The following is a 15,763-nucleotide window of genomic DNA, read 5'->3' on the forward strand; positions in this document are numbered from 1 at the left end:
TCTTTGTCTAGATTTATAAACTGAGAAAATACTGAGAAAAAAAGGACAGAATTACAAGGAATAAACTCAGGATTCTGAGCTCACAATTCTGTGATTTTTTTTTCGCCATGGAATAAAAAAATAACATAAACATACATTTTAGCTCAAAATTCAAACTTTTTTCTAGTAATTGCCAGTTTATATTTCACAATTCATGAGTTTACATTAGTTCTTAATTTTTTTTCCTCAGAATTCTGTTTACATATTCTTTTTTTGGCTACGGAATATAAAAGTAACAATTAAAGCAAATAATAATACGTATACAAGTATACTTGTGACTTTTTATCTCAATTCAGATTTTTTTTCCTAGCAATTCCAAGTTTATATATCGTAATTCTGTTTTTTGCTTCCACCACAAAATAAATAACATTTTCTACTTTTTATCTCATAATTCATACTTTTTTCTAGCAATAGCCAGTTTATATCGTGCAATTCTGAATTTATATCTCATTATTGGGAGGGGAAAAAAGTCTGAATTGTGAGATGAAGTCATAATTTCCTGTTTCATTTTTATCTCATAGCGAAAACGGGCTCCATAGATTCCAGATCTGCAAACTGTGTACATTCTCTCAACAACTTTGAACTTTCACATGTATGCTGGATACTTGTTGGCTCTTTTTCTTCACCATTCAATCAACCATAACAAAAAAAAAATCAACGTTTTGAAAAAAAAATGCACATTTAATCACAATGCCCATCTGACTACATTAATTTCACAACACAATTCTAGTCAGTTCTGCGGTACTGTGTCTTTAAGTGATTTCTGAGGCTCCCGTATGTGGACGCTCCAAAAAATGTGTTAAGAATTACAAAAGCTGGATCAGTAACACTGGAAGATAAACGCAACAACTGTTCATCAGTCGCAAGGTGAGCCTCATCCCGTTATCTGTCGCTTGCATGCAGCGGGCTGTTAGTTCTCTGATGTTTTTCGCTAGAGAGACACAATACAAAGACGGTTTTGCAAAATGAACCGGCGAGAAGTAAAGAGGCCCCTTGAGCGTCTCAGCGCTTACATCTCAAGGCGAACTTTAGCTTTCCTCCTTCCCTTTCTTTGCTACATTTTAAAGGGCTGGTTTATTACATGTCACATTTAAACGCACGACTTCCGAGCTTCCCCCTAACATACCACCTTTCGACACTAAACGAGTGTAAACACGGCTGGAGACACCGTGGCCGGCAGGCGGAAGACGCTGGTTCCACTACGGTGTCTCTTAGCTCCGCTCCCCGGTTTAGAGTGCAGGCAGAGCCGCGAGCTGCGCGCAGGGACAGCCCGGTGCGCCGGTGACACGGAGCTCTGAAGGCGGGTCGCGAAAGCACAAAAACACTACAAGTTTCTCGCAGTGAAGTGCAAAGGAGATACAATGTCTTCGTTCGGCGGGAGTTTCATTGTGGCATCACAGCTGAGGGAGTTATTTTGTCATAACTTGCGGGAGTTTATTGTTTGAGGAGATGAAGCGGCGAAGGGGCCTCGGCTACGGAACCGCTCGGGTATCGAGGCATGTAGCCTATGCACCCTTAAAATTAGCAATAGGAATCAATATGAATATAGCCATTCTGATTCCTCTTAACGATTCTGATTCGTTAACAGTTCCATTAATGATTCTTTTAGTACTTTAGACGGATAAGTAATTTAAATGAACGTAATTCTTGTTCATATTTATTCTCCTCAGATGATTATATCTTTCAGCAAACGTAACAAAGCACAAATAAATGTTCACACGGATTTATGTGGTGTAAATCATTCCAATAATTGATTCTAACTATATAGATAAAGATGACTAAATATTAAAATACATGTATATCATTTAATTTAGTCATTTATATAAAACGCCACTGATTCAAAGCTCATAATTTTTGTCACATAGACAAAGTAGACAGTAACTACATTAAACCTTAACTACAACATAACACACTGGCCGTTCTTGGCTAATTAAAAGTAAAGAAAGTAATAATTTACAGTTCAGTGAGTCAGATTCATTCAGTAAAGGCTCCGAATCACAAGTGATTCACTAAAAGAATCGGTCCATAAGAGTCATTCGTTCGAAGCTCGTACCACTGCGGACTACACTGGTCGTGTTGTTTGTCTTTGATTCACTAAAAAGAACCGGCTCATTTTGGGATTCGAACATCGCTGTTTGTTCGTAAATGATAGTTTGCCAACAAAAAAAAAAAACCGCACACAATTTGGTTTGCTATTTCTATGTTCATAAACAAATATTGGCAGGGTTGTATCTCGTGCCACTGAAACATCTGTTCTGGTGTTAAATCTTACAAATCTTAATCTTAAAATTACAGAACATGATATTTATAATGTTTAATAGACCTATATTGTTTATAAATAGCCAATAAAGCTGAATATCCCCCACAAATTTTTATTATCAGACTCTTTTAGATGTTGTATAATTGCAATACACTTCCTGTAAGCTTACTATTAACATTGAATTGTGATTTACCAGTTTACATGGAACAACAAACACTTGGCTAAATATTGTATTAGTATTAGCCATACCACCAAGTGAAAGACTAATTAGTTTGATTAAAAATTTTTAAAAGTACAGGATTATATGGTTGGCTGCATATTTTATTTGCATTTAGAATTGTTTTTCTCTGCTGTCTTTGACCCAGCCGTGACCCATATTTGAGTTGTGGGCCTACTCATTTGCCCTGGAGGTTGGGGAGCCCAACCATAAATTTTATACCAGGCTCTGTACATTTTTGTGACAGCGCTGCCTGTAATAGGGAGACTGGGGAATGTTGTAACATCTGTTTGCTTTAATGTCAGTAACACTGTTTTTTTTTTTTACAATCAGTCATTTAAATAATTTGTCCCAAAAACATGTGCTAACTAATTGTTAAATGTGAGCTTATACACTATCCCAAGGTTGTTACAACCCTTCCTGTCAGCAATTGTTCTAGTTCTGTTTTTTTCTTTCTTTTAATATACATTTTAGATTAAAGTTTTGAGCAAATATGCATGTCAAATCAAATAAAAAAAGAGAATCTGCTGATGATAACAGTTCTGTAAGTTGATATTTATAACCTGATTGCATTAAAATTATAATCCATTAGTGTTGTGAATGTTGTTGTTTTTTAATTGTTGTATGATGGTGATTATTTGGAGATAATTTGTTAACAAATTCAACTCTCCCTGGTTCCACCTACCATTCATGTTTTTTTTTTAATGTATCCTTATTAGTTTAAATGATGCTCTAATCACTCTGCTAAACACTGCTTATGTTTTCATGCAGTGTTTTAGAATTAAATGTAGGGCTGCACGATAAATCGCATGCGATATTTAGAGCCGTTGTTCACTGACGAGCTGCGCAAAAAATCGCGCGAATATGAACGTGGTTTTGCGCAGCTCGTCAGTGAACAAAGGCTCTGTGTAGTTAATGCTGCTCAATGTGAAAGCACGCACGTGATGGAGATTTACCGCTGATTACAGAACGGCTTTACTGATAAGATGCGCGTTAAATATCGCATGCGATTTATTGTGCAGCCCTAATTAAATGGTATTAATGTTGTTAAAATTACACATTCTGTTCTTTCCATTTTAGAATGTAAACAAGATCACTGGTGGCGCTTCCCCATGCACCTACATCCCTTCCATTCCGACCTTCTAGAATGTTCCTGAAGACAGTTCCTCCGGTGGTGGCTATTCACTCGGAATGGAGGTCCAATAAGAGCTACAGCCTGCCTCTCTTTTTCAATGACAGTGCCTCCGACAGCGACCTTGCCTCTGTTAGCGGCACCCCCATCCCACAGAAGATCCAGATGATTATAGAGAGCCTCCACAGCACCCAGTCTTCGGACATGAGCGAAAACATGCAGACCGAAAAGGCTGCTCATTCCAGCCACGAGGCTGGCTACAAGGGTCAAATGCGACTCATGGACACTTCTGCGAGATCCCGGCGAACAGGGGCAGACACTAAGCCACAGACCGCCAGATCTGATACTGGCGATGATTCAGACAGTGACGATTCTGTGGACAGAGGCATTGAGGAGGCCATTCAGGAGTATTTGAAGGAGAAGGTGGACCACAAGCGCAAAGGGGATCCGATGGCAAGTTCGCCCCCAGCGCCCAAGCTTCAGCGGAGGGAACCAACTGTCCCAGATGCTGCTAAACAACACACACATTCCAGTAGCGGTAAGGTGCTAACTGCTAGCAATCATATACAGAGAGCCTTGAGTGGGACGCAGCCCCTAAAGAAGAAAGTCAAGAAGAAGAAGCTAAGCAAAGAAAATCCCTTTAAGAAAGCAGACACAAGTAAAATTTTGCCTGTAAAAAGCCTTCCTCCACCCAGAGCTAAGAAAGGATCTTCCTCATCTTCAGAGATGGACAGATCTCCACCTCGTCTCATTATTAAAGAGGAAGAGGAATGGCTCGATTCAAGCAGCGATGATGGAATTGAAGAGGAGATTCAGAGATTCCAGCAAGAGAAAAAAGAAAAACAGGAAGGTGAAAAAGATGCCCTGAGATCTTCACAACAAAGGGAGGACTCTGAATCGAGCAGCGATGAAGGTATTGAGGAAGCCATCCGACGCTTCCAGGAAGAAAAACACAAGCAGAAGAAAAAAAAAAGTCTTCTCAAACCTGCCCAACTTGTGCCTGCGCAACGTAGCAAACCAGCCGTCGCTTCTTCCGAATGCATGAGCACTCAGCCACTCAAAGTACTGTCCAAGAAGAGCAAGAAGAAGTTGACAACCAAGAAGTCTAATCTCCCTACACCACTGGGTGTAAGCCACTTTTTGAACAAGTGTACATCCCAGGGCTCTAAAGTCAAAGGGTGTGCACCACCCCCTTCAAACTCAAAACAAACCCACACTGAACATCAGATCCATTCCAGCCTGAAGGTCAACACTGCTGAGCTGATGTGTGCTGAAGCCATTCTAGACATCTCCAAAACCGTCATGCCCGAGGTGTTTGAGTCCAACTTAAGCATTGCTAACAGAAATTTGCTTCAGATGCCAACATTCCCCACTGTTGCACCATCTGCAGATAAAAGTGATGAAAGCTCTGTTGACAGTGAGGACGGGATTGAACAAGAGATAAGGAAATTTTTGGAGCATAAAGCAAAGATGAACAAAGAGCTTCCGACAATGACAGGTGCACCTCCACCAGCTTCAGGAGATCCCACCACAAGCAAAGAGCCAAAGAAGAAGATGAAGGAAACCCAGACGAATAAAGCAGTGAGGCTCTCCCTGTCAAAAAAACGCAAGTTCAAAGAAGAACAAAGCAAACTTTCTAGAGATGGTGACTTGGTTTTGAATATTAAAGAGGAGCCTCCAGGGACACCTCTGAATCATAGTGACTCCACCAGACCAGAGCTTTCAACCACTCCCACTGTGACATCCCATTCAAGTAGTCTAACCACCATGAAAATCAGCAAACCGAAGCAGAACTCCTCACCTCGCAAGGGTATGGATAGTAGTGTACTCGAAGACAAAGGTTCCACTTACAGTATGTCCAGCCCAAAGACTGCTGGCTCAGAGAGAAATGACAGCAGTGACAAAAGCAGCTCCCTGGACAGTGATGAGGATCTAGATGCCGCAATTAAAGACTTGCTTAAGACAAAGAAAAAAGTCAAAAAGAAAGTGAGGGACATGAAGGCGAGAAAAAGCGCCAGACCTTCCGAGGCTTCATCTTTGGATGCTATGAAAAAACGGAAACCTTTTACAGACCTGAAGAGTATCCCACCTTCCCAGCTTGTTAAGTCTGGCATCTTGAAAGGTGGCAAAGAAACACTGAACATTCAGACCAAAAATGACAAGGGTCATAAAAGCAAAGCAGTTAAAGGCAAATCAGAAGTCCAGGACATCAAACAATCTAAAAGCCCTGCACAACCTGACAAGGTGACTGGGAATGGTGGGATTCCTAAGACTCAAGATGTGGACATACCTTCTTCCAGCCTGCATGCAGAAGACGACGACAGTTCTGTGGACAGCGATGATAGCATTGAGCAAGAGATCAGGAGATTTCTAGCTGAAAGAGCCAAGGAATCTTCACCTCTCACCGCAAACACCAAACAGAAGGAAGAGGCCGTAGACTCCTTGACCTCACCTGCGGAGTGTGATGTTAAACTAGAACTTCAAAAGATTCTAATTGAAACTCCAGTTTCTGCTTCAGCATCAACCTCTCGTAGACTCTTCAAAAGTGAAGCACAAGCGGAATCCATAGGCACACCTGCAAGATCCGCGGATGCACCTGCAGAACTCAACAAGGGACCAGTCCTGACACCTGGCAGCTCTTGCATTATGGGTTGTAGGACGACCGAAAGTCAAAAATTTGAGATCTCGACCCCAAGAGATCCAAAGAACGGCAGCTCCCAGACAGGAAAGGACACTCCAACAAGTCATACCATCAAACCCAACTCCTTCACTACGCCCTCTGTGAGCTCAGAGATGCCCCGATCATCAGGTCATCAACACCAGAACCTATTCCTGATGAGACCCGTTAACAGCAGTATGAGCGACGTCAAGGAACTTTCCCCGGCAGACGGTAATGACCTTGCCGTCAGCCGCCAGAGGGTACCGTCAGCCACTAGGATACCTTTGAAGGATGTCATTAGTTCTCTTTGTCCCTCGCCTATCTCGAAACCTCAAATTAGTTCCTGTGCTGTCACCACTGGTGACCTCTCGATCTCGGCGCCCCGTGGGGGCAGGACAGAGGGACTTTACTTGCATAACCGCCTTAAAAGGGACCGACACCTCTCCGATAGACCACACTTATCCCCCGCCACTTCGCACCTGTGCCAGCCCACACCTGTACTGCAGCCCCACCAGGGCTGCAGCATAATCCAGGTACAGGCTGCTTTCCCAATGCCCTTAGCAAAGACAAACCACCTGCAGGTCAGCCAGATTGAGCCGACTGAGTCCACTGCATGTTTAGGAGCAAGACAAAGGGAGGGAGGAAGTGTTAGCAAGGAAGAGAAAGAGCAGGAAGATGAGGAACAGAAATGTGTTGATGAGACAGATGTAGAGTCAGATGAGGAAAGGAAAGATCAGAAGACAAAAGACAGGAAGACGCAGCCCCATAATCAGTGAGTACCTACCTGTCCTCTCTCCAAACACACACACTTATCAGTTGAGGGAACATGGTTGCCAAATCCGAGTGCATATCCATGCTCTAAGATCATCCATGCTTCAACAAATTGTTGACGTCTTTAGAAAGAGTTGATGAGTGTTTTGGTTATTGGTTTGGGCGGATCTATGGATCCAAATCTGTGATTCGCAAGTATTTTGCTAGATTCCCAACCATACAGCCGAAATTTTCCTTCGGCTTTAAGCATTAGTTGTTTTATTTTAGCATTAGCCTGACGAAATGCAGACTCTTCCTGCATTTCAATGTTTCTGACTTTTTGTACTGTATGATTTAGGTTCCATGGGACGTCATGTAGGACTCTTTGAGTGTACCACATCCTTTTTTTGTATGTTTGTACATTTATAAATATATTTAAAAGCAGACATGATGTCATGAAGAGAGATTAAACTTTGTTTTTTTATTGTTTTTGTGTTGTATTTTCTCTGCAGCATTTCTGAATGAATCCTGCTTTACAAACTTTGCTTTTTGAGAAATTCTTATTTGAGACTACGAAAAGTAATCGCAATTAAAAAACGAAGGTTTATGAAAAGATGACAATATCATTGGTGAGTTTACTTGTTACATAGTTTCCAGGTTTAAATATTTACCCTATCCATAAGGAAATCATTTGTTTGTTTCTACAAGTTAAACACAAACGTGCAAATTGCGTCTTTAAGTACTAAACTGTATGAAGGACTGTAGAGTGTAAAGGCCAAGAGAATGAAAACGCTTTTGTTTGCATCAGTGCATATTCATTTGTTATTCATCCACAATGGTTCAACATTATCATTCAGACCCTTGACCTCTGGGAGGACGGTCTGAGTCACCTTTCAATAACGTTAAAATAGTCCCTGAGGTTTCTAAATGAGGAAAATCTCCTCCGCGCAACAGCGAATGACTAAGATGGGTCTCATTTGTGAAACACAAGCAGAATGAATTTCCATTAAAATAGTTCCCAAAGCCCTTCTTGTATAAATTGTGCCATTCAATTCAAAGTAACAGTCTACACAAGAACAGTTTGATGAACAATTTATCAAGAAATTTGTTCTGCTTGTTTCACAAATGGCACCCTTTAAGTTTACATATAGAATGTGTATGAAAAATGGCCATTTACTCGGTATTAAAAGTTTACAGATAAACGGCAGTAGCAGTTATCGTAACCCTTACACTTTTTTTAAATCTTCGAAATACTAACTTGCCCTCAACAAGCATGTTTTGTTTTTTTCACAATGTTCCCTTTTAACACATTTTTTTATGTACTTAGTTGAGAATTCTTTATATTCGAGTCATAACCAGGATATTTTTGTACCACTGGACGACATTCAAAGATCTATATCAGACTGCAAATTAAAAGGAGGAAACTCTCTCTCTCAGTTTCTCAAAATTCAGTCATCTTTCTCTTTTTGCACATATTTGCATACTTATCAAATTGCATTTGTCAAGTCACACCGCTCTCTCTCTCTCTCTCTCTCTCATCCCTCTCTCTACACCTGTTTCTTAGTTCCTGTTTCTGTTGCTTATTATATGTAGGTGTTTCCTATGTGAAAAGAATGTTATTTATTTTTAGTTTATAGAAGAGAAGAAAGTAAAGACTCATGCTGACTATGCTGGGCATTGCCAGTTTTCATAAATATTTTGCAAAAAAAAAAAAAAAAGATTTTTTTGGTCCCCTGCTCTGCACAGAGAAATGAAACGCAAACTGTATCTCTGAAGATGTATAATAAAAATTGACTTTGAGACACGGCTGTATGGTTCTTATACTGTGTGTGTGAGCATGCATGAATGTGTGAATTTCTAATCTGTATCTTACAAAGCTTCCTCTGTGTTGTATCTTTATTGAAAGTAGCTTCCTTTCTCACAGATGTCTAAATTGAAGCTAATGCCAGTCTGTTTCCTTGCATCACATGTACCTGACTGACAAATATTCAAAATATTATTTTATTTTTTATAGTTCTGTCCTTATGAATGTTCATGTTTGTAATTAAACACTTATCAGGACGCAAAAAAAAGAATGGCCTGTCGATTTCTTTATGCTGTAATGTGATACATAAATTATTTAATTATTTGTCATTGAACATTTTATTACATTGTTGTGTCCACATAGTGACTAATTAAACTGTGTTGGTTGAAGTTGTTGATGCATGATATATCAGACCAGTACAACAAGCAGGATTTTTGTTTCAATTTAAACTGCTTTCTATTATCCAGTTAAGTTTTTTAAAAGTTTGCATGCTTCTATTGTACATTTTGATGTTTCGATTTTACTTAAAGCATGTAAAATTATAGATGTGTTGCTTCAAACCTGTAACACTAAATTCCCAGTGAACACATCCCTAATAAAAAAAAACAGTACTGTTTTAGATGTGTCAGCCAAATGTATGAATGTATATAATTTGTGTTTATAATATCAGCAATCAGACTGGTTATTGGTCTTTGCAGCTCACAGATGCAGAGACTGACTGCGTGTATGAATGTGTAAATCTGTTTCTTTTGTTTGCTCCAGGTCTTTGTCCACCTCTATAGATCCAGGGTTGTTGTTAAGTCCATATATCGCCCTGGACACGGAGGAGAGGAGTCTGAAATTCCAAACCAGGCGCCTTCATATTCAAAAGCAGCTAGAGGTACATAAAAAAACTATTAAAAACTCATGCATTTACTTGCACACGCACACTTGTGTAACACAGATTTGATCCACCTAGTACATGTGAGCGAATATATAGCCTACCTGATGGTTGAGTTTTTGATTTTGTGTGTGTGTGTGTGTGTGCGCGTGTGTGTGTATTTCCATTAAAATAGTTCCCAAAGCCCTTCTTGTATAAATTGTGCCATTCAATTCAAAGTAACAGTCTACACAAGAACAGTTTGATGAACAATTTATCAAGAAATTTGTTCTGCTTGTTTCACAAATGGCACCCTTTAAGTTTACATATAGAATGTGTATGAAAAATGGCCATTTACTCGGTATTAAAAGTTTACAGATAAACGGCAGTAGCAGTTATCGTAACCCTTACACTTTTTTTAAATCTTCGAAATACTAACTTGCCCTCAACAAGCATGTTTTGTTTTTTTCACAATGTTCCCTTTTAACACATTTTTTTATGTACTTAGTTGAGAATTCTTTATATTCGAGTCATAACCAGGATATTTTTGTACCACTGGACGACATTCAAAGATCTATATCAGACTGCAAATTAAAAGGAGGAAACTCTCTCTCTCAGTTTCTCAAAATTCAGTCATCTTTCTCTTTTTGCACATATTTGCATACTTATCAAATTGCATTTGTCAAGTCACACCGCTCTCTCTCTCTCTCTCTCTCTCATCCCTCTCTCTACACCTGTTTCTTAGTTCCTGTTTCTGTTGCTTATTATATGTAGGTGTTTCCTATGTGAAAAGAATGTTATTTATTTTTAGTTTATAGAAGAGAAGAAAGTAAAGACTCATGCTGACTATGCTGGGCATTGCCAGTTTTCATAAATATTTTGCAAAAAAAAAAAAAAAAGATTTTTTTGGTCCCCTGCTCTGCACAGAGAAATGAAACGCAAACTGTATCTCTGAAGATGTATAATAAAAATTGACTTTGAGACACGGCTGTATGGTTCTTATACTGTGTGTGTGAGCATGCATGAATGTGTGAATTTCTAATCTGTATCTTACAAAGCTTCCTCTGTGTTGTATCTTTATTGAAAGTAGCTTCCTTTCTCACAGATGTCTAAATTGAAGCTAATGCCAGTCTGTTTCCTTGCATCACATGTACCTGACTGACAAATATTCAAAATATTATTTTATTTTTTATAGTTCTGTCCTTATGAATGTTCATGTTTGTAATTAAACACTTATCAGGACGCAAAAAAAAGAATGGCCTGTCGATTTCTTTATGCTGTAATGTGATACATAAATTATTTAATTATTTGTCATTGAACATTTTATTACATTGTTGTGTCCACATAGTGACTAATTAAACTGTGTTGGTTGAAGTTGTTGATGCATGATATATCAGACCAGTACAACAAGCAGGATTTTTGTTTCAATTTAAACTGCTTTCTATTATCCAGTTAAGTTTTTTAAAAGTTTGCATGCTTCTATTGTACATTTTGATGTTTCGATTTTACTTAAAGCATGTAAAATTATAGATGTGTTGCTTCAAACCTGTAACACTAAATTCCCAGTGAACACATCCCTAATAAAAAAAAACAGTACTGTTTTAGATGTGTCAGCCAAATGTATGAATGTATATAATTTGTGTTTATAATATCAGCAATCAGACTGGTTATTGGTCTTTGCAGCTCACAGATGCAGAGACTGACTGCGTGTATGAATGTGTAAATCTGTTTCTTTTGTTTGCTCCAGGTCTTTGTCCACCTCTATAGATCCAGGGTTGTTGTTAAGTCCATATATCGCCCTGGACACAGAGGAGAGGAGTCTGAAATTCCAAACCAGGCGCCTTCATATTCAAAAGCAGCTAGAGGTACATAAAAAAACTATTAAAAACTCATGCATTTACTTGCACACGCACACTTGTGTAACACAGATTTGATCCACCTAGTACATGTGAGCGAATATATAGCCTACCTGATGGTTGAGTTTTTGATTGTGTGTGTGTGTGTGTGTGTGTGCGTGTGTGTGTGTGTGCGTGTTGTAGGAAAGCACAACAGTTAAACGAAGACTGCAGTTTGTGGTCAATTTGACCAGGTAAATACACTTGCACAGATAATATAGGATATAATGCATTCTGCTTACTTTACTTGATATAAAACGACGGCTCAGTTTATAGAGATTAATATAAAACGTATTTAGATGCTTTATGGTTATTAAGCATTAAGTGAAACTTGTCCGTGATGTTTCGTTTTATTACAGGTAAACTGAAGCCGCTGGAAAATATGAGGTTCACGTCACGTGTTCAGGAGAATACATGTATAGTACAGTATAATTAATATTTAAGAATATGTAGTTATTGTTTTATATTTTGTTTTTACTTGTCTCTGTTTCAGTTACTAATTTTATAAAGCGTTCTTTATTTCCGTTATTTAAATTGTTCATTGTAGTCAAATTGACACCGGTTCTTTCAATAAAGTTTTTATTCGTTTCAAATCACTGGGCCATTGTAGTATTTGTAGTTTGTGTGGTGTGCAGTGCTACGGTTTTAAGCACTGTATGGAACACCATTACCCACAATCCTGCACTCTTCCTTAGGCTCAGTGGGCGGAGCTCAAACGAAAACATGGCAGCGGGTGTATTAACTGGAGGTGAAATAAAACGTGTTTGTATTTAATGTTAATGCACTTAAAGTAGATTTTATTATGTAAACCATATTATAGTAACAATTAACAACATTATAATATAACGTCTTGCTTGTGCTTTGTAGTGACATAAAACATTACGTGACCATCGAGTGTTTTATAGTGACTTTCTGAGCAGTTTTGCAACAGACTTTGGATAAAAATATATGTATCGTTTAATGAATGAATGTAATATGATCGGTTTCAGTAAGGCAGGTTCTCCGGGGCCCTCGGTTGGTCTCTGCTGTGTTCTCATGTCACGGACAGACATTCAGCTCCGCTGCAGCTGCAGTCAAATCACCGGCAGCAGCGACAGACACCGGTGAGACTGTCAGAGATGAAGTGATTATTACACATGCGTGCGTACAGAATATATAAAACCCAGCGGCCTAAAGATATAGCTTCTGTCAATTTATAGTATAGAAAAGGAATTCTAACTTGGGGGCCACAGAGGAGTGTCAGGGGTCCCTGTGAAATGTTTAGAGAAAAAATATATATTTAAATACATTTATTTAAAACCATTTATTAAAATAAATGTAAATATTGTTTAAAAATTAACTAGTAATTAATACATAAAACAGTGCAGTACTATAGTGAATAAAAACTTTATTTTGGAAATATCCACTTGTTGTTTAACTGTGTTCACATAAATTAATACAGATGTTTCATAAATAATCAGCTTGCTTATAGAATTATTCCTCTTAATTTGGAATGTAGACTTTAATGTAAATATGTGCTTTGATGCATGTGTTTTTTCTGTGAAGCACTGAAGATGATGTTAAAAGCACTACATAAAAAACTTGACTCTTATAAAGAGGTTGTAACGTATAATATTCATTCAAAGCTCATAGTTATTTCTGTATGTTTGTGTTATATGTTCAGCTGCTACAGAGAAGATCCTGAACTTCCCACTCACTCAACCAGATTATTTCCGCTTGTCTGAGCTCTTCACCATGAAGGACCTGTTTGAAGCCCGTGTCCATCTTGGACATAAGAAAGGCTGCCGGCATAGGTGGGTTATTGACATTAAAGGGATAGTTCACCCCCAAATTAAAATGTTGCCATCATTCACTTACTCTCATGTATTTCCAAACCCATGAGACTTTTGCTCATCTTTGAAAAACAATGAAAGATATTTTTTTAAAGAGATCAATCCAAAAAGGTTATAAAGGCATCCTAAAACAAATCAAGTGGATGTAAATAAAAGGCAAATTGTTTTGTTTATCATATAAAGCAATCTCTTCATAAGACTTGGGTTCACTTTATGACACCTTTATAACCTTGTTGGATCATTTAAGTTTTGTTTACTTGGACTTTCAAAAGAGGGACAGAAATCTCTCAGGTTTCATTAAAAAAAAAAAAATTTTCAGATTAATTTGTGTTTCAAAGATTAACCAAAGTCTTATGGGTTTGGAACAACATGAGGGTGAGTAAATTATAACAGAATTTTCATTTTTAGGTGAGCTATTAAATATTCAGTGTGACATGTTGTTTCTTATAATCATTCTTATATTAATTATAATAATATATAACTCTTATAATGAATAATACATTCAGTTTTTATATATTTTATATCATTTTTTTATTTTAAATTATTTGTAACTGTGTATAATTGAGAAACTACATGGAATCTATGCAATTATGTCATTTTAAATTTTTTATATTTGTATTATATACATACATACACACCTACACATAAATTAATCTATGCATTTATATTTTTTTTTTATATTTCTTATATACATACATGCACACACACACATACATGAATCTATGCATTTATATATTTATATATATATTTGATATTTCTGTTATATACATATATTATATGCAAGTCAAGTCACCTTTATTTATATAGCGCTTTTAACAATACAGATTGTGTCAAAGCAACTGTACAGCATTAATTAGGAAAATAGTGTGTCAATAATGCAAAATGACAATAGTAAACACTCAATTTTCAGTTAAAGGCAGTTCATCATTGCACACTTGTACATTTTTATTTTCTATTTCTATTATATATATATACACACACACACACACACTTATACATACAAAAAGCATGACAAATGTCACAGAATCTGAACTTTCTTTCTGAATGTTAATGTGTGTGTTTCTCTGTCTAGGCTGATGGGACCGTATCTGTTTGGTTCTCGTCTGGATATAGACATCATTGATCTGGAGCAGACAGCAGAACACCTGCAGCGGGCGCTGAACTTCACGGCTCACGTGGCGTACCGCGGTGGCATCATCCTGTTGGTCAGCCGCAGGCGGCAGTTCGGTCACCTGATAGAGACGACGGCGCAGGAGTGCGGCGAATACGCTCACACACGCTACTGGAAGGGCGGCCTGCTCACCAACGCCTCCATTCAGTACAGCCCCGGCGTCCGGCTGCCGGACCTCATCGTTTTCTTCTCCACACTCAATAACGTCTTCCAGCAGCACGTCGGCATCCGGGACGCGGCCAAAATTAATATTCCCACGGTGGGGATTGTGGACTCTAACTGTAACCCCAGTCTCATCACATACCCAGTGCCCGGCAACGATGACACTCCTGTTGCCATGGAGATGTACTGCCGGCTATTTAAAATGACCATTAACAGAGCAAAGGACAAGAGGAGGCAGATGGAGCTTCTCAAGGGGATTTCAGCCTCAGTATGAAGCAGGTCAACGAGCTTCAACATCTCTATCAGAGTTTGTGTGGATGTGGATGTTGTCCTCGCATAGAAAGTTCAGTAGAAATATGAGTCCAAAAAGTAAAAATTCTGTCATATTAATGTATTATTTTGATTAAAGTTCAGTACCTACAAATTTTAAACATGTGACCATCCTAGAACTATGGAAGCCCATTTCCGCCACAGAATAAAAAAGGTAATTGCAACTTTTTATCTCACAATTTCGTTGTTTCCTTTGTTTCTCTCGGTATTGCAAGAGTTGGAATTTCAAGAAAAAAGTTTAAATTCTTAGTTTATATCCTGCATTACAATTTTTTTTCTCAGATTTCTGAGTTTCAATCTCATAATTTTTTGAATAAAAACAGTAAATGCTACTTTTTATCTCACAATTCATACTTTTCTTCTCAGAATTACATTTATATCTTGCAATTCCGATTTTTTTTTCTTCAGTTCTGCGAATATTTTCTCAGAATGGCAAGATACAAACTCAGAATTGTGGAAAAAGTCAAAATTGTGAGAAAAAAAAGTCGGAACTGTGAGATATTTTTATAGTTTTAATTTTTTTTTATTCTCTGGCAGTGCCAGGCTCCCATACAGAACTAAAGATGTCCAGCTTAATTTGAAAATGTAAAATCCAATGATTTCAAACTGAATATTTATAGTTGTTGTTTTTTTTATTAATTGCCATTGATTAC

General features: G+C 37.9%; 2 protein-coding genes across 2 annotated transcripts; both read left to right on the plus strand.

Annotated features, from left to right (window-relative positions):
- Positions 1–795: 795 nt before the first annotated feature.
- LOC107661608 (protein phosphatase 1 regulatory subunit 26-like) lies at positions 796–7,167 on the plus strand. The gene is made up of 2 exons (XM_016451272.1): positions 796–906; positions 3,597–7,167. The coding sequence occupies exon 2, from the start codon at positions 3,664–3,666 to the stop codon at positions 7,081–7,083; it is 3,420 nt and encodes a 1,139-aa protein (XP_016306758.1). The 5' UTR covers positions 796–906; positions 3,597–3,663; the 3' UTR covers positions 7,084–7,167.
- A 5,109-nt stretch (positions 7,168–12,276) lies between these two features.
- LOC107661610 (28S ribosomal protein S2, mitochondrial-like) lies at positions 12,277–15,266 on the plus strand. Its single transcript, XM_016451274.1, has 4 exons — positions 12,277–12,363; positions 12,605–12,718; positions 13,279–13,408; positions 14,520–15,266. The coding sequence occupies exons 1-4, from the start codon at positions 12,339–12,341 to the stop codon at positions 15,052–15,054; spliced, it is 804 nt and encodes a 267-aa protein (XP_016306760.1). The 5' UTR covers positions 12,277–12,338; the 3' UTR covers positions 15,055–15,266.
- The last annotated feature ends 497 nt before the right edge of the window (positions 15,267–15,763 follow it).

The sequence above is a fragment of the Sinocyclocheilus anshuiensis genome, unplaced genomic scaffold (assembly GCF_001515605.1).
Source record: "Sinocyclocheilus anshuiensis isolate Anshui unplaced genomic scaffold, SAMN03320099.WGS_v1.1 scaffold1425, whole genome shotgun sequence".
NCBI classification, from domain to species: Eukaryota; Metazoa; Chordata; class Actinopteri; order Cypriniformes; family Cyprinidae; genus Sinocyclocheilus; species Sinocyclocheilus anshuiensis.